This window comes from Pteronotus mesoamericanus, unplaced genomic scaffold (genome assembly GCF_021234165.1).
Source record: "Pteronotus mesoamericanus isolate MK-2021 breed Mesoamerican mustached bat unplaced genomic scaffold, CSHL_Meso_final contig_74, whole genome shotgun sequence".
Taxonomy (NCBI): domain Eukaryota; kingdom Metazoa; phylum Chordata; class Mammalia; order Chiroptera; family Mormoopidae; genus Pteronotus; species Pteronotus mesoamericanus.
Window position 1 is genome coordinate 35,856,016 of NW_026555247.1, and position 25,081 is coordinate 35,881,096.

At 47.7% G+C, this 25,081-nt stretch overlaps 1 protein-coding gene across 1 annotated transcript in view; it reads left to right on the forward strand.

Moving 5' to 3' along the window:
* TNFRSF11A (TNF receptor superfamily member 11a) overlaps nucleotides 1-22,813 on the forward strand; it is a 50,509-nt gene extending 27,696 nt beyond the window's left edge. The window contains exons 5-10 of the mRNA XM_054583378.1: nucleotides 3,496-3,589; nucleotides 4,964-5,058; nucleotides 6,743-6,856; nucleotides 9,902-9,954; nucleotides 11,448-12,195; nucleotides 22,509-22,813. Of these exons, the coding sequence (XP_054439353.1) occupies nucleotides 3,496-3,589; nucleotides 4,964-5,058; nucleotides 6,743-6,856; nucleotides 9,902-9,954; nucleotides 11,448-12,195; nucleotides 22,509-22,813 (1,409 nt within the window). The remainder of the gene's footprint in view (nucleotides 1-3,495; nucleotides 3,590-4,963; nucleotides 5,059-6,742; nucleotides 6,857-9,901; nucleotides 9,955-11,447; nucleotides 12,196-22,508) is intronic.
* The last annotated feature ends 2,268 nt before the right edge of the window (nucleotides 22,814-25,081 follow it).

Below are 25,081 nucleotides of genomic sequence, written 5' to 3' on the forward strand. Positions count from 1 at the left end.
CCGATAATGCAGGGTCTTCCACTTAAAAAAACAAAACAAACCAACTCGTGCACCTCCTTAGCAGAATTTTGGGGGGGAAAATCATGCACTGCCCCCTACCCTGGCATATTTTGAGGTTGACAGCTCAATATTTTTTATTACAAATGTAAAGAGTTCCTAAGGACTTAGTTCCCAGGAACGGCAGCGATAGTAACACCTTCTGAAATATTCAATGGATGTCAACACCATAGCAATTCGATACCCAACATGATCTATTTAACAAGGCACTCCCAGCCTTAACTGTGGGACATGTTGTATAGATGTTTTCCCTCCTTTGATTTGTATTCATTTCACCTTCCCCACAGACTTTTATCCTGAAGTATTTTTGTGCCTGGAGGGTTTTTACTTATCACCTGTCATACTCTTTCATATCAAAAAATAGGCACCTATTTGAAATCTGACTCTTAAAAAATTTCCTGTGCCTCAAGTTTCTTAGGATTGAAAACACTCCTTCTGGACTAAGTTGTTACTACAGTTATTACAGAATAGGTCAAACATGAATATATCATATTTTGCTTTATTATAATTAAAAAAGGCTTTATGAACTTCATTATTAATGAAGTTTTTTTCAATTAGCTCATATCTTCATAATGAAATACAACTTATTGCTAAAATGCAACAGAATTCAACATACATTAATTCTGTTCTCACTAAGTGCTGAGAAGCTCGTTCACATAAATAACTTAATGTCTAATGAAGGAATTCTGTGACAGGAATGTCTCCCAATTCTGTCAGCCCCTCCTGTGTGTCACGACCAGGACCACACAGTGATGTGACATGAAAGTTGTGTTTAATGACTGCTTATTTAAGAACTGTGTCCTTTAAGTTTCTTGAAAGTAAAGAAAAATACATCTTTTTGACTTGGAGAAGTGTTCACTTACTTCCCAACTTCTAAGAAGTGTACTGAAGCAGTTTCTTCAAGACGTGGCAAATTATTTGTACCTGTTAGTCTTTCCCTGAGAGGTATGTGATTTTAACCCAGAAAACTTGGACAGGGTTAGCAGAATTAAAATATTATTCCTTTCAGTTCATATTGAGGAAAATGTCCATCACAGAATCTAACTGGTACAGTTGATCCTGATTATCAAATGTTTCAACTAAACCAGAGAAGCTTTCTCTTAGAAAAAGTCTGACTTGATTTTTTTAAATATTTTTTTCAATTTTTCAATTCGAGTTGACTTACAATATTACATTAGTTCCAGGTGTACAATTGATTAGACATTTATGTAACTTACAAAGTGATCATCCGCTATTGACTTGATTTTTTCAGTTTTTAAAATCAATCTTCCTGTGACAGCCAGCTCCCTTCTGAAATCTGATCCTCAGATAGACAAGGCCCAGGGACTTTCTGCAAGTTTGTGACCTGCATGGAAAAGGTGCTGTCACCTTCCCTGCTTTTTTCCTCATCGATGTCCTCTCTGCCTCGCTTCTTCGGCGATGGCTCCTTCTTTGGCAACAGTTGGAGGATGGAGGGAATGATGTGGGTGAATGAAAATTTCACTCCTGCCCTACTTTGCTCCGTGTAGTTAACCTTGAACAACACAGGTTTGAACGGCACAGGTCCACCTATATGCAGGTTTTTAAAAACTTACTGTATTGATAAAGATACTACAATATTTTCTCATTTTCTTCAGACCATTTTATTTTTTTCTAGCTTTCTTTATTGTAAGAATCCAGTATATAATCCATAAAATAAATGTGTTGATTTTTCAATATCATAATCCTTCCAGTTGGCAGCAGTAGGCTATTAGTAAAGTTTTTGGTGAGTTAGAAGTTATATGTGGGTTTTTGATTGCACGGGGAGGGGGACAGCCAAAACCCCTAAACTCCGCATTGTTCAAGGATCAGCTGTCCTGGAACTTAGGACAGCGTAGCCTGGTCCCAGTTACCTAGCTCCTGCTGCCACACGTCTGCCAGGGAGAGACAAACGCTATGCCGAGGTGCCCTGAATGCAGGAGCTTGGCTGTTACCAATATTTCGACTTGTTGCTTTGTTTGCAGCCTCAGAGGTCTGGCCCCGTAGCAGGGTTTGGAGCGGGTAAGAAGTCTGCTCTCTTTTGTAAAGTGGGAGAAGTATGGTTATGAAAGGGAACAGGGACAGGCAACCTACAGGATGTCCCTGGCAGGTCAGTTACAAAGAGCAGCGTTGGAAGCCCAGTGTAGGGGAACCAATGCGTTTGAAGCTCTGCTACCTTGCAGCCCTTTAAGAAGCCTCTTTATGTTTAAGGGCTTCCCTTCTAGAGTGTGTTTATCTTTTTAAAAGCTGTTTGAATTTATGTGAGTGATTAGATGTTTACTGGGCTTTTGTTACTATCATTTTAAGGCAAATCAAATAGATGAAAGGGGCAAGTACCCTCCTTATTGAGGCCATTGCAGAAATCAAGCCTTGACTTCCCACTTGACAAAAAGCATGCAATTCCTTAGTTTGGTGTTTTATTCACAGCAATAAATCACAGAAGTGTTACTCATTTCAAGAGTAATTTGTGGTTTTGGAGTCAGTAGTAGTAAAGGTAATAGACATAGGAAATCTGAGACATTTCCTATTTTAATGACATAGTTTACGGGGAATATGAGTTGAAGAAAGCTTGCCAAGCAGGATCAATTCCTGCTTTCAGGGCTGTGGCTTGCAGCAGGGGTCCAAAAGCCCTCCCATCACTTGTGTTTGTGTAAACCATTTTATTGGAACACAGCCACATCCATTTTTTTTAAAAAACATATCGTCTACGGCTGCTTTCAGGCTACGAGTATCTACGCAGAGACCAGAAGGCCTGCAAAGGGTACTTACTATTGGGTTCTTTATAGGAAAAGGCTTGCTACCAACCCTTGGTTAGAGAGGAAGAGAGAAAGAGACCTGTAGGAGTTTGTTTGCTTGTTTGTTTTTTGTTTAGAAAGCTGTTGTCACTCCCATACTTGGACTGGAGAGATTAAGCTGGTCAGAAGAGGTCAGGTCAAGAAGTTGTCCTTAAGAGCGATAAAAGGACTGCCGTTCTCTGGAGGTGAAGGTTGATGTAAGCCCAAAAGGCTGAAAGAGGAGATCGGACAGGCGTTTGGTTAAAGCAAGCTAGACAGCAGGCTCCCAGCTAGGAAATGGAGTATGGGTGACCTGGGCGGCGGCTCTGAGCAGCAGAGGGTCGGGACCTAACTCAGGCACCGGCTTTAGTGTGCTGGTCAGGTGGGGGCCACACGGGGGCATTTTTACTAGGCCTGACACTGAGCCAGTTATGCTCCTGAGCATAATAGCTCTGCACCTCCTGCTGGGATCGTGGGCCTCGGAAGCCTTGGGGGGCCGAAGCTATGAGCCACAGGTGGCGAGGCGGGGGCTGATGGGGAGGCGGGAGGCGGGAGGCAGAGGGACAGCTCCCGATTGCTGTGTCTGGACCACTGTCCTGGCCGATCTCTAAGTGTCTTTGTTTGGTTTTTGTTCTGTTTGTCCGTTTGTTTGTTGTTTTTTCGACAGTGCAGCTCAACAAAGACACGGTGTGTGAGCCCTGCCTTGCAGGCTATTTCTCTGAGGCCTCTTCTTCCGCAGAAAAATGCAAACCCTGGACCAAGTAAGTGACGATGAAGGGACCCAGAGAGTTTGTTGATTTTAAAAAATTCAACCAGCACAGTCTCATGTGGGTTGAAAACAGACCGACCAGGTTTGGTGAGGCTTCCTCGCAAAGCCTTGTTCAAATTGTAAAAAGTCTGTCAATTCAGTGCAGGCAAAATAAAACTCGTCCAACCAACTCTTCAACCTGATTCGTGACAGACACTGTATGTTACTTTTTAGAGTCATTTTGAGTCAATTTTGACTTATAGTCACAGCTTCTTTTTTCCTTTTTCTAACCTTATTTATTTGAAAATGGTTGATGACGTTTACCATTTACTCATCACCCCCACTTCTCCCAGAGATTTGTGTGTGTACATGTGCATAAAGAAGCCTCATGTTTACATAAGTGGGGGTTTTTAAAAACGTTTTTTCCTTTATCCTCACCCGTGGTTGTTTTTTCATTGCTTTTATAGAGGGAGCAAGGGGGAGAGAGAGAAGCATTGATTGGTTGCCTCCCATATGCACCCAGACCCGGGGTGGTACCCGCAACCCAGGCATGTGCCCTGGTTGGGAATCAAACCCGCATCCTTTTGGTTATGGGACAATGCTCCAACCAACTAAGCCACACCGGCTACATAAATATTTGCATACTCTAAACACTGACTAAAAATTATGTAATTTTTTCACATCATGTATCTTGAAGGAAGCTCATTCCATGTTAGTTCATTAGATCTTCATGGCCTCTTATAGGTACATAATATTTCATTGTAGAGATGTGCCATAGTTGAGTTAATAAGTTTCCTATTGATAGGCATGCAGATTGTTTCCAGTCTTGTGCAATAAATAATCATTTTGAATGAATCATCTCATATATACCATTTCATATTTATGTTAGTGTATCTGTAGTGGTACCTGGATCCTTTCATTGTATGCTGGTTGTTGAATATCAATAATCAATATAATGATCCCTGCAGTTCCCAATATATTAATTCTCATTAAATGTTTATTTTCTGATCCACTTATTCAAGTTTTATGTTGAAAAGACTTCCTGTGTTTTCAACTTCAAAAAAGCATTCACCAAAAGTTATCACTTGGTGAGGGAAGCATTTGGAACCTTCTTGGCTGAGGACACCAGTCTACTACTGTCTCTCAGACCATACTCTCAGAGTAGCCCTTAGAGAGCACAGGTAGCGTTTACTTCTGTTCATTAATTTGTCTTCCTGTGTGGTGTGTGGTGGGGCGGGGGGATCCAAATGTCCAGGGAGACCTGGGCTTCTGTCCTAAAGGACCTCGCAATCCAGCAGAGCAGAGCCTTTTGTAGCTTTTTTTTTATAAAAGCAAGAATATAAAACTGAAGCACTGAACCCCCTTCCCCCCCACCGCCTCCCCACAGCTGTACGAGTCTCGGAGCAACCGAAGCACGTCGTGGAACCGATAAATCAGATGTGGTTTGTAGTTCTCCTCTGAAGTCTGAAAAACTCCCAAACGGTATGTCTCAAGAGAGCGGGGTGGTTGGTGATATGCCCAGTTTAGTCAGCTCTTCTAGATTCCCCCCAAATTACACACCCTGTCTGGGGGCTCTTCTCTCCCTTTGCCTCTCATCCCAGCTGTGGTCAGTTTGGTAGTTCATTTTTGTCAGTATTTTAATTCCAGATATGTTATTTACTTGACTATTTTCTACTCTGGAATGGATAACTAATTGGGGTGTGTGTGTGTGTGTGTGTGTGTGTGTGTGTGTGTGTGTAAAAAAATTGAGCTACAAACATAAATTAAAATGCCCAAATAGGGTAGGGTGGCAGTGGGCACAATACAAGTATCTGTGGGAGATTTTGGTCACCAACCAGCGTTAGCAACCTGTTAGAATACAGCTATCATTTTTTATGAAACATTTTGTAGATCAAATTAATCTTAGGTAGAGGGTCAAAGAGGGACAGAAAGTTGACCGTTAATGTGGCTTCTGGTTGTCCAGGTGAGCAAGATGGCATGGAGGTGGGTGCTGTCATCACAGCCTGCGGGATGGCATATGTGTCAAGAAGACCTTTCAGATGAGGCAGGAGAAGCTCAGCCCCAGAATATGGGGTTAAGGAAAATCAGGACTTTAGATTTGACACTTTGGGAGACAAGACATCAAAGGGTCTGGATATGGAGTGATAGTCAGAACCACATTTGTAAAAAAGACCATTTTGAAGATAGTGTGAAAACTAACAAAGGGAATAAAAAGTTATTTTTGAAAAGAAAGAAGGAGCCCTGGCTGGTGTGGCTCAGTGGATTGAGCGCTGGCCTGCAAACCGAAGAGTTGCCAGTTCGATTCCCAGTCAGGGCACATGCCAGTAGGGGGTGTGTGAGAGGCAAACACACATTGATGTTTCTCTCCCTCTCCTTCTCCCTCCCTTCCCTTCTCTATAAATAAATAAAATCTTAGAGAGAAAGAGAGAGAAGGAGAGGGAAGGCAAAGTCCCGGAAACCAGGTCATGTAAACCAAGAGTTTATAATACATGGTGGGCAAAAGCAGGTTTACTGTTGTGAGTATGCGAAACACAGAGTCTATTCTTGTGCTATTATTGATTAATTATTTAATTATTTAATTATTTAATTATTTTCCATACAAACACCTGTAAGCCCCCTCTTGCCCCACCCCGTATAAAAGTTCTAGCAGTGAAGTGTTCCTGGGGGGAATGGAAGGAATGGCTGAGTCCACATTGTATCACGGGCGAAAAACCCAAAACGCTTTGCACAGTGGCTGTGGTTCTGTTCTCAGGACCTGCAAACCCTCATGCCGTGTTGTTATTTGGAAAGAGATGATAAGGGGCTTGCTTCGGCCTCAGAGGCCGATCCCCTGGAGAGGCTGAGGTGTACACAGGTAGGCCACGGTGGAAGCGGATGGCGTGGCACACATGATTTGAATTGTTCTAAAGCAGAAGCACTTCAAGATGGTCCTGGGCTGGCCTCTCCCCGAGACAAGCTGGACAGCGGGACTGGGCCATGCAGGCAACCCCGCCCTTCGGACTGGGAGCGGTCTGTGACAGACCCGGTCAGGGTCGGGACCTCCGGCCTTCTCCTTCCAGACCAGCGCCCTTGATTCTGGGGTTTGAAGGGAACGGTTTTGCTTTTAAGCTGAGAGACTAAAATTAAATGACCGTTAATACCATTTCCTCACCTTCTTCCAACACAGAGCCCCCCGTTTACTTGCCCAGTTTAGTCATCCTGCTTCTCTTTGTATCCGTGGCCCTGGTTGCGGCCGTCATCTCTGGAATTTACTACAGGAAGAAAGGGAAAGCACTAACAGGTATGGTGGTTTTTGAAAATGAATCTTAAAAAAACAGAGACATTTCTAGGTCTGTGCGTTGGAAGATGCATATAGCACCCGCTGATGGCATGTGGCCATCCGCTTAGAATGAGTGCCTTGAGGTGATCGCACTTAAACTAAGGTGTGACACCCTTTATACCTAATTCATTGTTCTCTAGCAAAATAAACAAAATCTACCGTGCCTATTTATGCCTAAGCAAACACAAACACTGTAGGGTCAGGAAACTGATGACTGCAAAACCATTTGTTTGTATCGTACAGGTTATGTGGTGTTGGACGGATGGTGGCTGTTGCATTTACCCTAACGTACAAACATTTTCAATGCACCCACTTAAAATGGAGACAAAATGTTCAGGTCAAGGTGGAGGGAAGGTTTGGGTTGGGTTGTGACCTTGAAATATGAATCTAAAATTATGAAAACAAGTTATCTTATGTTCAGTAAAATGTAGATGCTCGTGTTGAGAATAAACATGTGTCATCTTGTTTATTGTGAATAATTTTCGTACCAAAGAATTGACAGTGTCTTTTTATGTCACATCATGATTGACTTTTATACTAAAAAGCTAAAAAGTGTAATTTTTAAGAAAGGCTTCACGGCTTCAACAGGGCTCCTGAAGCTGTTTCTTAAGGCCTCAGTGGGCACGCCACTGCCCCTCGGGGCTCTGCTGCCTCCCCATCCTTTTCCGTGTTCGCTTGCTCACTCGTTTGCCTTGCCCGCCTCCGCCTCGCCGAGTGAAACCCTGCTTACTCTGCTATTCCCACTAACACTGCATTACCTTATGGCACACCGGGGCAACCAGAAGGTTAATAAAGAGGGGAGATGGCAACTGAAGATAGCAGTGTTGAGCAGAGAGCAATGCTAATCCAACTTTTAAAAGTCTGTTTATTATTATTTTTTTCTTTATTGATTTGAATGGGAGGAAGGAGGGCGGGAGAGACATCGATTTGTTGTTCCCCTTATTTATGCCTTCACTGGTTGATTCTTATGTGTGTCCTGACAGGGCTTTAACCTGCACCCTCGGCATAGCCAGGTGATGCTTGAACCAACTGAACTACCCCCGTACAGGGCCCTGAGTATTTTTTATTTAATGCAACTTCATTTCCCTAACAGCGTCGTAACTAGGGATTTGAATTATGCACGTTCAAATGCCGCAGACCGCTCCTGTAGTCGTGTTTATGTGAGATAAACAGACTTCCGCTGCTTGGTCTCGAGTTGTTGTCTCTTTGGCGATCTCTTACCTCCGTCTCATCAATGAGAACGAAAATGGGCCTAGCGGTTAGTGAATCGGGGATTATGACTGTTAGCGTTCTCTTCATCCCCTCCTGTGACACGTGCTTACTGGCCCCCAGGGACAGGACTGGCCCCGGGGCCTCACCACTGGGCCACATGCGGGCAGCGAGCGCCTCCTGGAGGAGGGGTGCTCGTGGGCAGGGCAGGCGTGGGCCCCTGGAGAGAGGCTCAGGATGGACCGGGCGGTGCAGAGCGCGCTCCAGGTGGCCAGGGAACAGGAGTGTGCCCAGCCTTGAGGTCAGCCAGCGCCTCGCAGGGGAGGAGACAGGGCAGCTGAGACCAGCAAGACAAACTGGACTTAACTGGCCCGAGGGAGTCAAGGAGAATTCAGAGCCCTCTGTAGAGAGAATTTCAGGCTGGGGGAGCAGTGAATCGGCGGATAGATGGAAAGGTAGGTGCAGTGGGAGCAGAAGGTCTGAGCCTGGGAGATGAAACCTGGTTCGGGGGTGGGGAGGCCGGCCACACCGCGTAGCCCTGCCGGCCTCGCTGAGGACGTCTCTCCCTGTGGCAGCAAAGGGAAGGAGAAACAGCTCACTGCTTTAGTGCGGGAAACAAACGTGGGGGTGCAGTAAGAGAGGGCACAGGCATGCCAGGGAGGAGGTCCTTTGCAGTTATCTAGGAGAGAGTATCACAGTAGTTACAAACGTCATCTTTGCGTACAAATATTATTTTTTAGTGCCATCTGTAATTGTCCAGTACTGATTCCCACAAGGAAAGAACTACGGCTTTCCTTTTATTTGGAGTATCTTAATTTTTATGTAATTTGTAAATTATAGAAAAGAAACAAGAATTATAATGATGAGGATAGCAATAACTAACATGTATTGAATACTTATTCAGTAAATGTATACACTGCTGTATGCATTCTAATGTACTAACTAAATCTCCACAACAGCACTATGAGGTAGACACTGTTATTTCCACAATTTTACGATGAGGAAACTGAGCCTCGGAGAAGTTAAATAAACTGGGCAAGGTCTTATCATAGGCATCATCAGCTATTATTATGACGTGATCATCTTCCAGTGGAGAATTGACAACCATGAATTCAACATTAAAGTTCACTGGCAATGGGATAAAATTTTGTCTCTGTATGATTTAACCTCATTGATTTTTTTTTTTTAAATTCATGGGTTTGACTTAAGCTTCATCACTCCTATTTTTAAAACGTATAACTTATGTATGCCACAAAACATAGTCTTCTTTTTTTCTGAGAGGCAACAGGGCATAGCTGAAAAGGATTCAGGGCCTGTGGCCCTCAGCGAGGTCTGCTGTGGCCTCCCAGAATGTCCTTGACTGTTACTGTACATGTATTTGAGCTAGTTCACTAGAGAGTCAGTCTCCTAGACCCGCGTCACCTTCCTTCCCCTACGATGCCCTGCCTAGCCCCTAGTAGTCAAAAAAACATCACTAAGGGACCAAGAACGTTTGTCGTCCTAACAGCAGCTCTGACAATCTCAAATGTGCCCGCATTCAGTGGAACAGTGGATCGTATTTTGCATCACATGAATCAGAAGGTTCTGTTTCTGGTGGGAGGAAGAGGAGTAAGATGTCTTTCTAGTCTTTAGATTGGTTGATTTTCTTTTGAATGTTTTCACTCTTAGGAACTTTTACGGAAAGATGTGCAGAAGGTTATGTTTAAAGACAGTGTTGAACTGCCATAGTGGTCAGTGATACTGAATTAGAAATAGGAAATAATAATACAAAGACCTTACATTGCTTTGTTTTTCTAGCTAATTTGTGGCGCTGGGTCAATGAGGCATGCGGCCGCCTAAGTGGAAATAAGGTAAATTTAAAGCACTCCTAGAAGTACTTTTCACAATCAGGCTGAGATGTTATTAGTCAAATACGGAGCCCCCTTGGGGAAGCGGTACTGCCTGGAGGGGATGGGAACCCAAACCCCAGGGCTGGTCCTCTCGGAATAACCCCAAGCCCAGCCCAGCCCAGTATTCTTCCTAAATGCTGCTTTCTTGTATTGCATTCCATTTCTGTCACCTCCGTGCACAAACGTTAATTATAGTATTTTTTAGTGCCAATCTTGATGGCCTAGAACAGATTCCTAGAAGGAAAGAGCTTCTATTTGCCTTTACCTGACAATTATTTTGGTAGCTATGAATGTTGATACCCTCTCCCAATGACAGAAAAGCAGTGAGAACAGCACAGAGAAGGCCCGCGTTCCCCGCCCTCGGGTCTGCCCCGCACGCTCTGCCATTGCTTTACTACCTGCTCTCTCTCTTTATGCGTACGTGGGTGGACAGATGTATTTTTTTCCTTGGACCATTTCAGAGTGAATGGCAGGCATCGTCCCTCAATACGCTTACATATGTCATTGTGAATTTCTTAAGAACAAGGATATTCTCTTATATGACAGGAGTTCATTTATCAAAACCAAGAAATTTAATAGTGGTACAATACTATTATCTAATCCACATTTGATATTAAAATTTCACTAGTTATTCCACTATGCCCCTTAGATCTATTTTCTTAGGTGTAAAAATATATAGATTTTATACCAGGAGCTCATACTGATTTCTCCAGTGTCTGTTCCAGCAGCACATTCTAATCTTTCCTCGCTCCACGTATGAATCTCTTCTCTCCAACAGCAGGAAACCTGCCTCCTATTACTCTCATTGTATTTACTCATTTGCTAAATCCCAGAATACATAGAAAGTGGTTTCAGAATTACTATGCCTACCACAGCAAAAAACAAAGCTAGAATTCAGTATTTGTAGAGAGTATTTTTAAACCTAGATTGAGAGTTTATAGGCAAAGTTCTGTGTTGTGAAGTTATTTGGGTTGGCCCTTGCCCTTACGTCCATGTGAACATGCTATATACGTGGACTGCAGTTGGATTCCTTCGTTTTGGTTGTATTCTCTCAGAGTTCTTCCCTACTCTGTCATTTTATTTTATTTTTAAAGATTTGATTTACTTATTTTTAGAGAGAGGGGAAGGGAGGGAGAAAAGGAGGGAAACATCAATGTGTGGCTGCCTCTCACACGCCCCCTACTGGGGACCTGGCCCACAACCCAGGCATGTGCCCTGACTGGGAATTGAACCCGCGACCCTTTCGTTCTCAGGCCAGCGCTCAATCCACTGAGCCACTCCATCGAGGGCCCACGCTCTCATTTTAAACAACACAAACTGCTATATAGCGAGTGTTCATCTGGTCGTCCCATGGTGGAAATAAGTACTATCCGCACCATTTTCAGCAGGTGTGCGTAGCAGAGCCAGATTCTAATAACTGGGAATTAACGTCCCTGCCCCTAACTTTGCATCAGCAGGAATCGGCGGACAGCGCTTTCAGCAGCCCTCCCACAGACGCCTCTCGCCAGCACGAATGTCGCGACGGCACCCTACTGCTGACCCTGGAGGAGAAGAGGTTTGCTGAGGACCTGTGCTGTCCCGACGGCAATGGCGGCGGGGCCTGCGGGGGCGCCTGTGAGGGCGGCGGGCCCTGCGCGCGCGCAGAAGATGCCAGGCTGCTCACCGTGGTCAGCGAGACGGAGGGGGACCCCTTCAAGCAGATGCCCATGGAAGACGAGTACGTGGACAGGCCCTCCCAGACCCCAGACTCTCTGCTGTCGCTCGCTCAGCCGGGGAGCAAGTCCGCGCCCCCTTTCCCCGAGCCACTGGAAGTTGGGGAGAACGACAGTCTGAGCCAGTGCTTCACGGGGGCAGAGAGCCTGGCCGACTCCGACAGCTGCCCCCTGGCCGAGGCCCCGGGCAGGACGGATTGGACTCTCTTGTCCTCCGAAAAGTACTTGCAGAAAGAAGTGGAGGGCGGCAACTGCCCCCACTGGGCAGCCTTCAGCTCGGCCGACGGCTGCGCAGGCTGCAGGAACCCTCCTGGGGAGGAACCGGAGCCCCTCCTGGGTTCCCCCTGCAGCGGACACTTGCCCCAGTGCGCCTATGGCACGGGCCTTCTGCCAGAAGAGGCCGGGGACGCCGCTGAAGCCAGGCCCCCCAGCTCCAGCCGGGGAGACCCAGGGTCTGGGAGCCCCTCCAGTGACCAGCCACCTGCATCTGGTAAGTGCCTCTCGTGGTCTCCCTTCCTGTTCGTGGTGCAGTTTGGGGGCAGGTGCCACAGGCCACTTAGGGAAAAGCGACGCGAACGTGAGACCATTCAGCTCGGGCCTTTTCTCCGGCTAAGCCCCTTTCCTGGACGGATGATGATTCAGCCAGTAGATTGGGTTTGCGGTTGTGCCCACTCTCCCGTGACTGTCCTCTACCCCTGGGGCTGTGTCTTCGATTACACATGACCCTTTTGTGCTCAGGCCTCAGGGTGGGGTTAGACCTCAAAGGCCAGCATTGACCCCTGAAGACAAAGTCAACATTGACCTTAGGATTGGATGACATCGACGTATGCCCTCAGATTTCTAGGTGGTTTTGTTGTTTTGTTTTGTTTTTTAAAGCAACCTAGGCCTCAAGTCACCCCCCAGGAAAGCTCTTGTAAATTTCAGGAAAACAAAATTGTTTAGTGAATCGTTCATTAATTAGTGTTTATCAGGAGCAGCTTGTTGGTTCTATACCAAGTTAATGATGCAGTAAAGTGTCCTTTAATGCTTTATTTGAGAGGGTCTTTCCAGAATCACTGCATATAATATACTTATGGCACCAGAGGATAATTTACAGTTAAAAATCATCACAGAGCTTTATCACTGCACCACCTTGAGAGCAGGAATAGCCCACCAGTTATAATATGACAACTTTTTAGGGGGAGGGTACCCCAGCCTCTGTCTTTTCATGGAGTCACAAGGAACTGGGCTGCTGGTGGTGAGGGCTTCCTCTGCCTCCCCGTGTGTGGAGAGGGGTACAATGGGGGCGCCAAGGACCCCTGAGAACGTTCCGGAAGCTAGAGGCACTCTCCAGAAAAATGAATATATGGATATATACTACTCAAGGGGCTTTCCAGAATCTTCCAACTGTCTTCCCACCCCACCCTAAAAATCCCATCCATGGCTCACCTTTACCCTGGACCTTTTTTTTTCTTTCTTGCCCCCTCTGTTTACTCCAACCAGTGCTAGCAGCTGGTCTGTGAATTATTTCATAACCGTGAGAGCTCGGTCCCTACCCTGAACACAGCAGACGTCTGCTTCCTGTTAATGAGGGCTCCTGGCTTATTTGGTCGAACAATGTACCTGAATATGTTTCCTAAGCTTTGTGGTTTTGTTGCAACTACACCAGCTCACAGATGTATGAATTCTATGATGGCAATTCTTAGACCCAACAGAGGAGGCATTTACGTCTGGGGCTATTTTTCAAAGGACTGATGTGTTTCTCCTTCAGAACACCTTAACTTTTTTTGAAAGGTTTTAAGGAATTGCCAGCACTAAAAGTTTAGCTCTATTGATCTGTTTCTGTTTAGCATTGACTTTTCTTCCCATCAGTCCTAGACACGTAGAACACTCTTGCGGGGGCGGGGGAGAGCAGCTGAGGGGAGTGGGGAGACAGAAGCTCCGTGTGGTAGAGGCCGCGTCTCAGTAACACTGCCAGGGGCAGACTGGTTCTTCAACTGGTGACACCAGGAAGCCGACGTTGGCCAGTGTGAAAATCACGGGCCGTTCTTAGAAGAACAGTGTTGCCCACGTTTGAGATATTTTTTTTTTCTTAGGGTCATGAAACCAGAAGCCAGACCTGTGCTCTCCCTTGATGTAAGGGAGTTAAAGCGGGGCCCTCCTCCGGTTTCCAGGGTCTTTTATTTCCCCACCTCTAAACACCTAGGCATGGAGGAAGGGGACAGAAAAAGTGTGTCATCAGCTCAGTGGCATCAATTTGCAAAAAGTTTACATTGCTTGTTCCGTCCTGCCTGGGGCTCAGCCATGCAAAGCATCCACCAAGATTCTGTCTCTGGACGTCAGCGAGTGGGCCAAGTTCAATTTCACCTGAGGAGCGGCAGCCGCCAGGTTGATTTTGGAGGCTGTTCCCTCCGTAATCCCTAACAAGCCTTCTGCTTTCTGGTCAAAATAGCACTTTCTCATTATTGCTTTTAAGGAAGGAAAAAAAAGGCCATAATTTATGTTCTGTGAACTGTGTGAAAGGGGATGAGCTTGGGGACCTAACCCTATTTAACCCTCAAAAGCCACTGTGCTTTCAGGACTTGAAGTGGCATTTTTTTATGGGGCGTTGAGTTTTTCTCTGTGGGTGGGTGTTTTAAAAACTTACAACCAAATGAAGTGGTTTCTAGAGAAATGACAATGACTAGTCACTTCCTCAGTAGGGAACAGTATCTCCTTTGCACCCAGCAGTCTTTTGAGGACGATGGTTCTTCAAAGAGCTCTACTAAAAGTCTGTCCTTTAAAAATAATGCCCATTGTCCGGGCTATTTTACCACTGTTATCTCCCTTATTAAAGGCCAGTGAGAATTAGCAGCAAAGACCAATGAAAGGGGAAAACATACTTTTGGTTCTGTATTACATAATCATGTCTTAAATTTGCATCTTACATTATTAGCCTTTTGACATGACGATGGTTACCTTGGTTACAAACCATTTCGTCTGGAATTTGGATAATTCTCACTATATCTAGAAAATTATTTCAAGTCAAAGAAAAATCCATTTATAATTAACGTGTCTGATGTTGGCCAGTGGCTTGCTTTTGGCTCCGGAAATCATTTAGTTGGTGCAGCCACTTCTGAGCTTGAGAGAGTTGTTTATTTGCGGGGCCCCCAGTGATTTTTAATGAACATGAGCTACATATTTATTTTCTACCACATCTTTATGGAGGGTCCACTGAGCCACAGAGACTTGGAAAAGCTTGGGAAACAAGTAGGGACTGAGGTCAGGGCATGGACAACACAGAAAGAGCCAATAACTATAAGACAAAGCCCTTCGGTGCCTGCCTCTCTCTAACCCTGGTCCGGCCACCCGCTCGCCCACCCACGCCGTGGCTGGTGTCAGCGCCTTTGAGCAGGAACAGCTCTCACTATTTCCACATCGTCCCCCTTTCCAGAGCACGCAGCTCCTCCTGTCCTGCCAGTCGCCGCTCAAACGCTCCTCCTAAACCAGGGATGGCAGGCATGCCGCTGTGTGGCCGCTGTCCCCTTCTGCCCTTCACAGCCCTTCAGGATTTGTCCTGGCATCTTCCTCTCCAAGCCTGGCACCCTCACACCTTTATCAACAACCCACCTCCCAGTTGCCACAAGCAGTCAAAGGAGTTATCGCGACATTCACCACACACCTGAGCTTTCTAGTGTCTCCCAAGGTGGCCTGGTCACTGTGTGTCAAGTGAATAAATGTTCCTAAGCGCAGTCATTCATTCATCCAGTTGTGAAAAACTGGAGAAACCGAAACCAGAGCTCCCTGTTTGTTCCCTCGCTCACTCTCCGCTTCCCACTTCCTCAGTCTGTCCTGGGGAGCATGGGACCCGGTAAGGGATGGAAGGGCTGGCGCTGGCTGTCCTGGGCAGAGGACACGCAGAGCCAAGTGGCACAGGTTCAAGGCTGATGCCTGGCAGCCAAGGGCACTGGCAGATGGCGGGCACATGCCTGGCCACCCACAGTCCCCCATCCCTGGGTCCCACCCTCTCCTGAAGTGACTGTTCTTGACCATCCATTTCCATCCTCCAAGGGCAGAGAAAGATTTTCCTACCCCAGTTTTCTTCCCTTTTCTTCCCCTCCCCCCAAGCGACAGACAGTTCTCTCTTTCTTCCGTCTCTGTCCTGTTGGGATGCTGTCCACTAGCCTTCGTCCCCTTCCAGCTAAGCATTGTAAGGGCTCAGTGATTCCATACGGCCAACGTATTTTATAATTCGGCTATTTGGTAGTAATACTGAGCACTCACTGATGTTAAAAGTCAATGGACTTTTTCAAAATACATGAAAAGCTGACCCACGGCATGCTTCGTTTAATTCAGTCCTGCCCGCCTTCTCCCCATTCTAATGGGGCTTGTCTTGGAAGCATGTCAGTCATAAGCCATTGAAGCAATTTTCAAGGATGATTCAAAATGGAACTATTAAATCCTGCTGCTCTTGTCTTCTCGTCACACACCCCACTTCTTCCAAACGCCTAGGACAGAGCTTGCATTCCCACAGAAAGGAAAAGCACATGACAAGCATACGGATTAGATACAAAAGTAGTTTTTAAGAAATTCCGGAAGCACCCAGCATAGCCCAGGTAGCTGGAGCGTGTTGGTGTATATTTTTAGCTCTCTTCCTCGGAAGAGTATCTGAGTGACAGTTGGGTGGTCTTCTTTGCTCTAGTTCTCATGATTTAATATTCATACATTATGCGTTTTAACACAATAAGCTTCGGAGATGAGGGGTGTGCATTCCCTGGCTGAGGAATGTAACTTCTGTTGGGGGCTGAGTTCTTAAAATGAAGCTGCTTCTCTCCACCCAAGAGAGACATTCCACAAAGCCCCTGTATGAAGCCAGGGCCCTGCTTTCTGCCCGTGAGGGGCTGCTTGATTCGTCCCTTGCTTCTGTGGAACTAAATGCTGTTTTTAACTTTCCCAAGTGACCTGAAAATTCTTCTAGCTAAGTCATTAAATATTCATGTTAAGCCAAGGAACCCATTTTGAAGGTGAGAAACTTCAAAATTTCTAATTTAGTAAATATCTTCATGTCCTGCTGGCTCCCACGCCATGCTTTTGGGTCACCTTCAGCCACGATTCCAAGTCGCCTTGTGTGCGGAGATGAGTAAGACCGTTGTTAACATCCTGGTTATCTGACCTGGGACCCGAAACCACGGCTCCTTCCCCTTCAACCACCGCCAGTGACCCTGCCGCCTTGTGTTCACTGTTGGTGCAGTCTTCGGGGCACCACCGAGTAAGGGCAGACACAGGCCTGGGAGGGCTGGTGACTGTGCTGAGCAAGAGGCCGTGCCCAGGCCAGGCCCAGAAGGTTCCCGGGAAAGGCCACCAGGGCGTGTGCAGTCTGGGACGACAGCTCCCTTGGCCTGGGGGTCTGCCGGTTGTCTCCGAAAGTTACTGTTTTGCTCTCACCCATTGTTTTCTGAGGAAAGCGCTCTCACACATGCCTCCAACTTTATCTTTTTTTTTGCAAGTGAATTAAAGTTGAAATAAGTGCCTTGCAGGAGGAAAGCTCTCAGAAAGGCGGCTGAGGGGAGTAAGGGAGGGGGACAAGAGGGGCCCTTGCCTGGCTTGTATTCCTAAGGGCTCTGTGGACGAACTGCCTCGGGCCTCTGTAAGGCATCGTGGATAGGCCTCTTCCACACCACCCTTCCCTTTCTTATTCCCCCCTTACCAGCTGCCAGCAAGGGAGGGGCCCCCCGCCCCAACAGCAGAACATCCTCGGGCTTCCTTGGGGCCATGTATCAGCCTCAGACACCACAGCGACCGTGCTGACCCAGAGGCCCCGCAGCACCACTGACCTGGTCGCACAGCTTGCTGGCATGGCGACAGCTGACTGGCCACCCCGGCTCTTGTCCTCTGGGCTGAGCTTGCATAACCCCGTAGAACTTTTCTCTTCTGAAAAGTGGACAGCGCATTGTAAGGAATTATTTCTTTTAAGCAAAGACAGTTCAGGACAGGGTTACGACAGGGTCAGGATATGGCCAACTCATTCTACACACTGACCTACTCCAGTGCCGCATTGCACTCGCAGCCGGCTGGCACAGCAAGACGCGAGATCATGCACGTGGGTGTAGAACTACACGGATGAGCGGTCAAACCAGAGGCAGTCCGAAGGATGAATCACTCCTGCAAAGAAAACAACAGTTGGTTAGATTTCTAGAGGAAAGGGCCCATTCAGCCTCCAAGACACATTGGGGAGCCTCCAACAAGACAGCGATGGAAAGACAGCATCACGGCGCAGTGCGTGTCCCCCGTCTCGGTTTCCTTGGGGGTTCAAGGACGCTCCTACTACCGGGGACTAGGAGTGCCGTCGTTGCCCCTGTGACTAATTCTTTGCTCTTTCCCAAGTCCTTTCAGAGTCCATTATCTGGTTTGACCCTCATGCTGTCCTGCCCAGTGTCCACATGTTCACTTGTTTGTCCATTTGGCATCTATCGGACTCCTCCTTGTGCGGCCGCACCCTGCCAGGCCAGCAGGCCTCCAGGCTGGCACCCGCTTCCACAGCGAGCAGACGGGGGTCTAGGCAGTGGGTAGGTGGTTTGCTCCACGTTCCACGGCCAGTGGGGCCGAGCCCGGACGAGACCAAAGAGCTTGCAGACCCGGCCCTGTCCTCTGCCCGCCCTGTACCTCACCGCCCTGTAGTCAGCCAGCCACCGAGACCTGCAGCCTTTAATCACCGGTTCTGCACCTTCTGCTCTCCAGAGGCCAAAACACCAGGGACATCGGCGTCATTAGATTACTTGCGCATGAATTTGCATTATGACAAGCCATGAAAACAGACACGTCAGCCAAGAGAGGGGACAAAGCAGCAAACCTGAGCACTCACGTGGGAAGCCTCTGGGAGCTGGTGTGCGCAGAGCAGCCCACCTGGCATGATGGGGAGACACTCAGCGAGCTCTGGGTTGGTGGTGGCATCTCTTCCACTGTCACTGCCATAACAGGCGCGCTGGGTCTCTCCACGTAACCCGTGGATCGGCCCACACTCCCCTCGCCCTCTGTAAGGAAGCTGACCGAAGCCCACAGCACCCGGGTCGCCCACACCTCAGGGGTCCCTTGGGAACGCCCAGGCCCTCTGCTCGTACCTGGTGCGCGGCTGTGCTTACTGAGCCCCAGGCCTGAGTGTGTGAGCTGGCCCTGCTGTCCTCCAAAACCGTACCCGGCACATTTGCTGCTCAAAAATGACGTGGGCAGACATGAAACTTGGCTCTGTTAACTGCTTCAGGACAATTCGAAAAAGGAGTCGCTAACCATTTTTGCTACTGAGGCTGAGGAGCAGGAGATGACAGTGAAGATTTGAAGGGACAAAACTCTGGGAGGATTCTGCACTTAGGCTGCTCGGTGATGGCTCTGTTCTCATTCCATGGGAAAGAAAACGAAACCACAGATGGTAGGCAAAGTGTTAAAGGGAGAATCTCTACAGTTGGTTGACCTCTCTCAGGCCTCAGTTCTACGTTGGAAACTTGGTGTCGACAGTTTTACGGCAAGTGACCGGTGGCTTGAATATAAGGGACAAATACCGTAAAGTTCCTATTTTAAGGACACAGGTGGATAGTCACTGCAACTCAGTGTTCTACTGAGTAGTTCTGTCTCAATGGAGGAGATCAGCTGGCAAGCACTTCTGAAATATCGAAATGTGCCCACGTTGTAAGACGTTACCTCCCAAAAGAGCGATGCTCACTTAGAGCATCAGTGGGGGAAACCCAGAGCAATACTCCCAAGAGCTGCTGACTGCTCAGGACAGGCTATGTAATGTCCAGAGCCCAGTGAAAACTGAAAATAGGAGGCCCCCTGTGCAGGAATTAATAAGAATTTCAAGATGAATACAGTAGGGCATTAGAGCAGGCGTGGGGCTGTTCTGAGAGCAAGGCCTTGAGTGGCTGCACAGCTCACTCGCCCACGACGGTGGCTGTGCTGCCACTTATCGTTACTAGCAAATCAGAGTTTTTAAAAGAAGTCTGGTCTGTACCAGTTTATTGCTCTCATAATGGTCAGCATGGGGGGAACGGCCCTGGACTTGATCAAATTATTTGAGAAGCTCACACTCTTTCTAGGTAGCTTTTCTTTACATCTTAATCATCAGGAATTTGGAAGCCTTGTTTTAACCCTTTAACCACTATCCCCTTCCCCGCAGAATAATAGTCTCGATCCAATCTATGAATCAAAGGATTCTGAAATGTTCAAATACATCTCTTAGGCAAAGGGTTGCGTTCCTTTTGGGAAAAAACACAGAACAAGAATATAGATCCTATAGGATAGATCAAAGATATTCTTTGCCATGAGGCGGTGGCATGGCATGACATTCTTAAGGTAAAAAAGGTAACACAAAATCTTGACACACAAGATGATGGTCAAAACATGGGTTTTTACCTGAGCTCAGACAAACTGAAGATTCTGATCAGGAAGAAGGTCAACAACAGTGGATTCACGATGACCTGTTGGAAAGTAAAATTTTAAATGATGGAGAACTCACATAAACAGAGAAATCTCAGTAGGAAGAGGATGAAGAAGAGGCGAGATTAATCACACAGTGGGTAGGAATGGAGAACAAAGCCAGTGGTCAAGGACATTGTATTAATTAAAAAGTAGAGGAACTATGTTGTGAAATACTTATGGCTAAGCAACTTAAAGTTACTGGATTTTTTTTGACATAAACATGGTAGATTTTAAATGAGACTAGAATGTCTATGGTATATGCATGTTTTTGTCTTTTCACTGTGACATTTTCTGTTAACTAACCGGTGATTCCTCAGCTACGGGGACTTCTGTGTTATCCACTCAGGCTGCTGCTGCTATAGGACCCCCTGTAACAGCCCTGGTCAGGAGTTGCTGAATTATTTTGAAAAGCCATTTACAAGTTCCTATCTTAACTATCTTTTAAAATATCATACTAGTATAGGGCTACATGTATTGGTTGATTATAGCTTCCTGAGCCTTTATTCACATTAACCACACCACCTTAACTTCCAGTTTCTATTTTTTTAGTTACATAAAAGTTACAGACATTTGCAAAACAAATTTGAGTGCGAAGTTCTCCTGGACTTTTAATGTTTGTTTTCTTTTTCCGACGGTTGCCTTGCCCACACCACTGTGCCAGTTCAGCAGTTTGTGGGTGGATTCTTTCATTTTGCATTTAGCAACTTGCTTTTCATTAGGTTTCCTCATGAGTTCACCTGGTGAAAACATACCTGAGAACTCACTTGGTAACTGCTGGGAGCAGGAAGGCATAGACTCACTCGAGAGCGGACCCCTAGCTTCGAACTCACAGCATATTATGAGCACCTGTCAGTATGTTTTTAGAGGGAATGGAGAATGTGGGTCAATCTGGCTAGCTGGTGAATGGAAATACTAGCTGGCCTCCTCCATGTTGCTTAGAGGGGGTCATTAGGCAAATAAATCCCCCCACTACCCATCTTGGAATATACCTCATACAATTGCCTAAAGAAGAAATAGCGCAAGTCACAAATCTTCCCATGTGACTTTCAGTTTGTTGCTCACATTTGAAACCCCTGCATTTTCATGGGCCACCATGCCTCCGTCCCGGCTTCTCTGCAGGTAATCCTGGGGGTCAAGGGAAGGCTCCCCAAAGGAATGTCCTGGATGCCGTCTGTATTTTGAACCACCCAAAACATGTCTTCTAAACCTGGAGAGGAGCTCTTCGGGTGCAATGGTAACAAACAACAGCATTTGTGTACATTATTATTGCACTTTGCCACAATAAAGAAGAAAAAGGATGAGGACATTCCTAGTGAGGGACCCCTTTGATGTTCACCTCCCCAGGTCAGACAAAGGTTCTGTTTGTGATGCCGAGTGTCAGGGCACTTCTGCATCTGCTTGGGTTGTGGCCTTTATTTTCAGTTTTCATCTGGGGCCATTCGAGAGCATCAGTCTTTAAAATAGAAGAAGAATTAGAAGTGGCAGGTTTCCTAGCATTTGTGGAATGTCCTATTTGTTTTCCAAAAGGCCCATTAAACAAACCCTGGCTAAATCCAGTCACCCTCGCAGAAGCGATGATAGAAACTCCCAGGGACAGAACACTCCCCAGGGTTCAGAAGGAAAGAGTGATTTATAGGGTTGATTTTTTTTTTCCTTCTATTTTAGTCTTCTGAATTTCTCTTCCCCTCTCCCTCCAGGAGTTAAAAAAAATAATGTTAAGGAAGGAAATTGGAAACCGGGTAACCTTTGCTAAATACTGAGCCCAGGTGGCTCTCTCCAGGGCTGAGCTTGAGGGACCTCCTGGGAGGGCGGGAGGCAGACAGGCACCGGGGTGACAGAGGCCTCAGATGTGAGACTGGCCGGAGAGGAGGCTGGGCTGGGGCGGGCTCCAGGGTCCTAACAGGCGGCAGCCCTCCCCTCCAGCCTTCACTTCCCTTCTGCAACGCAGGCCCATAGCTGGGCCACGGGCCGTGGGCTGCTGGTGGGTCACACGTGGGGGCCCGCACAGGAGCAGCTTTTCTGTAAAGCTGAGGTCCAGGGTGCGCGCGCCAGCGCCCCCAGAGTCCCCTGTGACAAGGGGCGAAACCTGGGCAGGGCCCACCACCTGGCTTCTCTCCTCTTGTCTTCTCCCTTCTCTTCTCTCTTGTTTTCCTGAGTTCTGTGGCTCTCTCACCCTTCTTCCAGGGCACAGCCAGGCCTGGTAAGAGGAAGGAGGGAGGACCTCCCGGGGGTGCCCGACGCATTTCGGGCGCCGTCGGCGGGGAGGGGCCGCCCTCGCCCCTCGAGTCCCTGGGAAAACCCCCTCTCACAAGACCCAGTCCTCGCTGCGAATGGATGACTCACCCTCTGCGTGTTCTCTCTTCCTCTCCCCTGTAGGGAATGTGACTGGAAACAGTAACTCCACGTTTATTTCCAGCGGGCAGGTGATGAATTTCAAGGGCGACATCATCGTGGTCTACGTCAGTCAGAACTCCCAGGAGGGCCCGGCAGGGCCGGGCGGCGGCGCAGGGGAGCCGGTGGGCCACCCGGTGCAGGAGGAGAGCCCGCCCTGCTGTGACTCGTTCGCGGGGCTCGGGCCCCGCTTCCCGGAAGCGGGCGGCGTCCCGGAGCCCGACAAGGCTTCGCGGCCCGTGCAGGAGCAGGGCGAGGCCGATGCTCGTGCGCCCGGGGCGCAGCGCTGAGCGCCCGCGGCCCACCGTGGCTCTCGGCGCCCCTGGGATCCAGGATGCCCCCGGACGCGCCGCGACTTCCCGGCCACCAGCTAACGGGCCGCGCCCGCACACCCGGACCACGTACCCACCTGGCGGCGGGGCCACGGGGGCCGCGAGCACCTGCGCCTGGAGGGGCGGGGGGCGGGGCGCGGCCCCAATCAGGCCTTCGCGCGGCTCCATTCGGTACATCTGCATCTAATTAACTGACACTCTCCGCCTACCGGGCTGTTCGGCAGAATCGGGGGCTTTTTACAAACGTGAATGTGTCATCATCACTCAGTCACATCCAGTCACATATCAAGCTATGACTCAGGTACCCCGTGGCTCTTCGGTTGCTCCACCTTTTACTCCCTTGCATGGTTTTTGTCCGTCTCTCCTGCCTCCCATTACCGTTTCATCAGTGGTTTGTCTCTGCGTGGCGTGCGGTGTATGGCGCTCCTGTGCTCTCTGGGTCTGTGTTTTTTCCCCTCCTGTATGTGTATTTCACTTTCTTTCGTAAATTTTTTTTAATACTCCTGCTACGCGCGTGCACGCGCACGCACACACACACACACACACCCTTTTTTACTATTTAAGGTTTTTTCTTGAGTTCTCCAGGGGTGATGGTTCTTACGTGTTACCTGGTGCTCCCCTTCTCACATGCAGGCGCCTGTGTTTCTGTTCATGGCCAGACCCGGGGGTGAGGGTCTGTAAGCACTTTTGGGAAAAGGCTAAAAATGTGAAACCTGGAGGGAAGCTCGGGACAAGCAGAGAGACCTTTTGTTTTTTCAAACATTCCTGTGTTCCCATTTTTCTAAAAGAAGGAAAAAGGAACCCTTACCTCTCCCTCTGAATGTTTTTACGTTTTCGTCAACTGTTAGGCAGGACTAAGTGGCAGCAAATGCCCTCCTCCCCTGCACTACCCCTGGGCCGTCCCCCTGGGGTGAATTTCTTTACCCCTCCAGCAGAGGCCGTTGGGGACTTCCGTCCAGAAATCGCCCAAAATGCAGGGTGCTGCTGCGTGGCATCCTTATTCTTCACGCCTCTCAGGAGAAGGTGTGGGAAGTGACCAGGGCGGGGAGGGGGCCGCACACAGAATGGAAAGGGGGCGCCAAGAAGGAAGAACAGCGTCGCAACATTGCTGTGCATTTCCTCCCTCTGGACCGGGGTGGCAGGAATGTGTTTAGGCCAGAGACCCTATTTTCTTCCTGAATAATCGTGCGCCTGTAACTTGGCATCATAAAAGTAGAAAACATTCTGTTATCTTCCAATGCATTGAAACTAAAAGCCAAATCCTCCCCTTGTGAATGGAAGAAAATTTATCATACAAGTGCTTTTCCCTTAATGCCCGCCCTCTTGCGAGGGAACGGAGAGTGAGCCAGGTGGAAAGGAGTGGTCTGGGTGGTTCCATTTATTGTGGTTGGTGAGTATCTGTTCTCACATACTAGAGAAAAGTTAACATTCCTAAGATTAATTTCGCAGTTCTGGTAGATTTTCAGGGTGCTCACCGTGGTCCCTGTCCTCCCTCTGACGGCCACAAAGGCCCAGCTGAAGGGAGCAGCCGTTGATCCCTAGTTTCTCCCAGCGGTTGCCGTTCTCTTGGACACACCGCAAGAGCAGCAGTCAGTTAGGATGTTTTAATGGAGACGCAGCAGGTGGCTTTATAACTTACGGGGTTCCTTAGCTGACATAAAAAAAATTGCCAGAAATAACAGCACTGCCGGGATGATCAGTTGGTGGGAATTTACTCTCTGCCCTGCCCTTTTAATTAACAGTCATCCAATACCTTTTGAGGTGGAATATAGTAGACAAAGTAAAGCTCACGCGGTAGGATGCTGAGCCGAAAACCCAGGTTCCTACTGGGGCCTTCGTCCCAATATGGCTTCACATCTCTGTGCTCTCATTTTCCTTCCTGTGTGAAAAGGCACTAACGATAATTTTTGACACTCTCCCTACCCAGAGATAACAAAAGGATGAGCTCCTTACAAAGAGGGTGCCAAACAAATAATCTACTTTCAGAAAAAGGTAGTTTTCTTATTCTTTCCCACACTGATCCTACTAATTCTATATTGACCCAAAGATAATGAATGATAGGAAATGTACAGCAACTGTAGGTGTGGATCTGTGTACCCTCAGCGATGTATGTGGCCCCTGTAAACAGCAAGGTGAAGACAATAATGAAAGCTTGTGAAAAGCAAGAGTATTTGTAAAATCGAGAAAACCAATTTTGGGTGGAGGAACATATCACATAAATAAAGG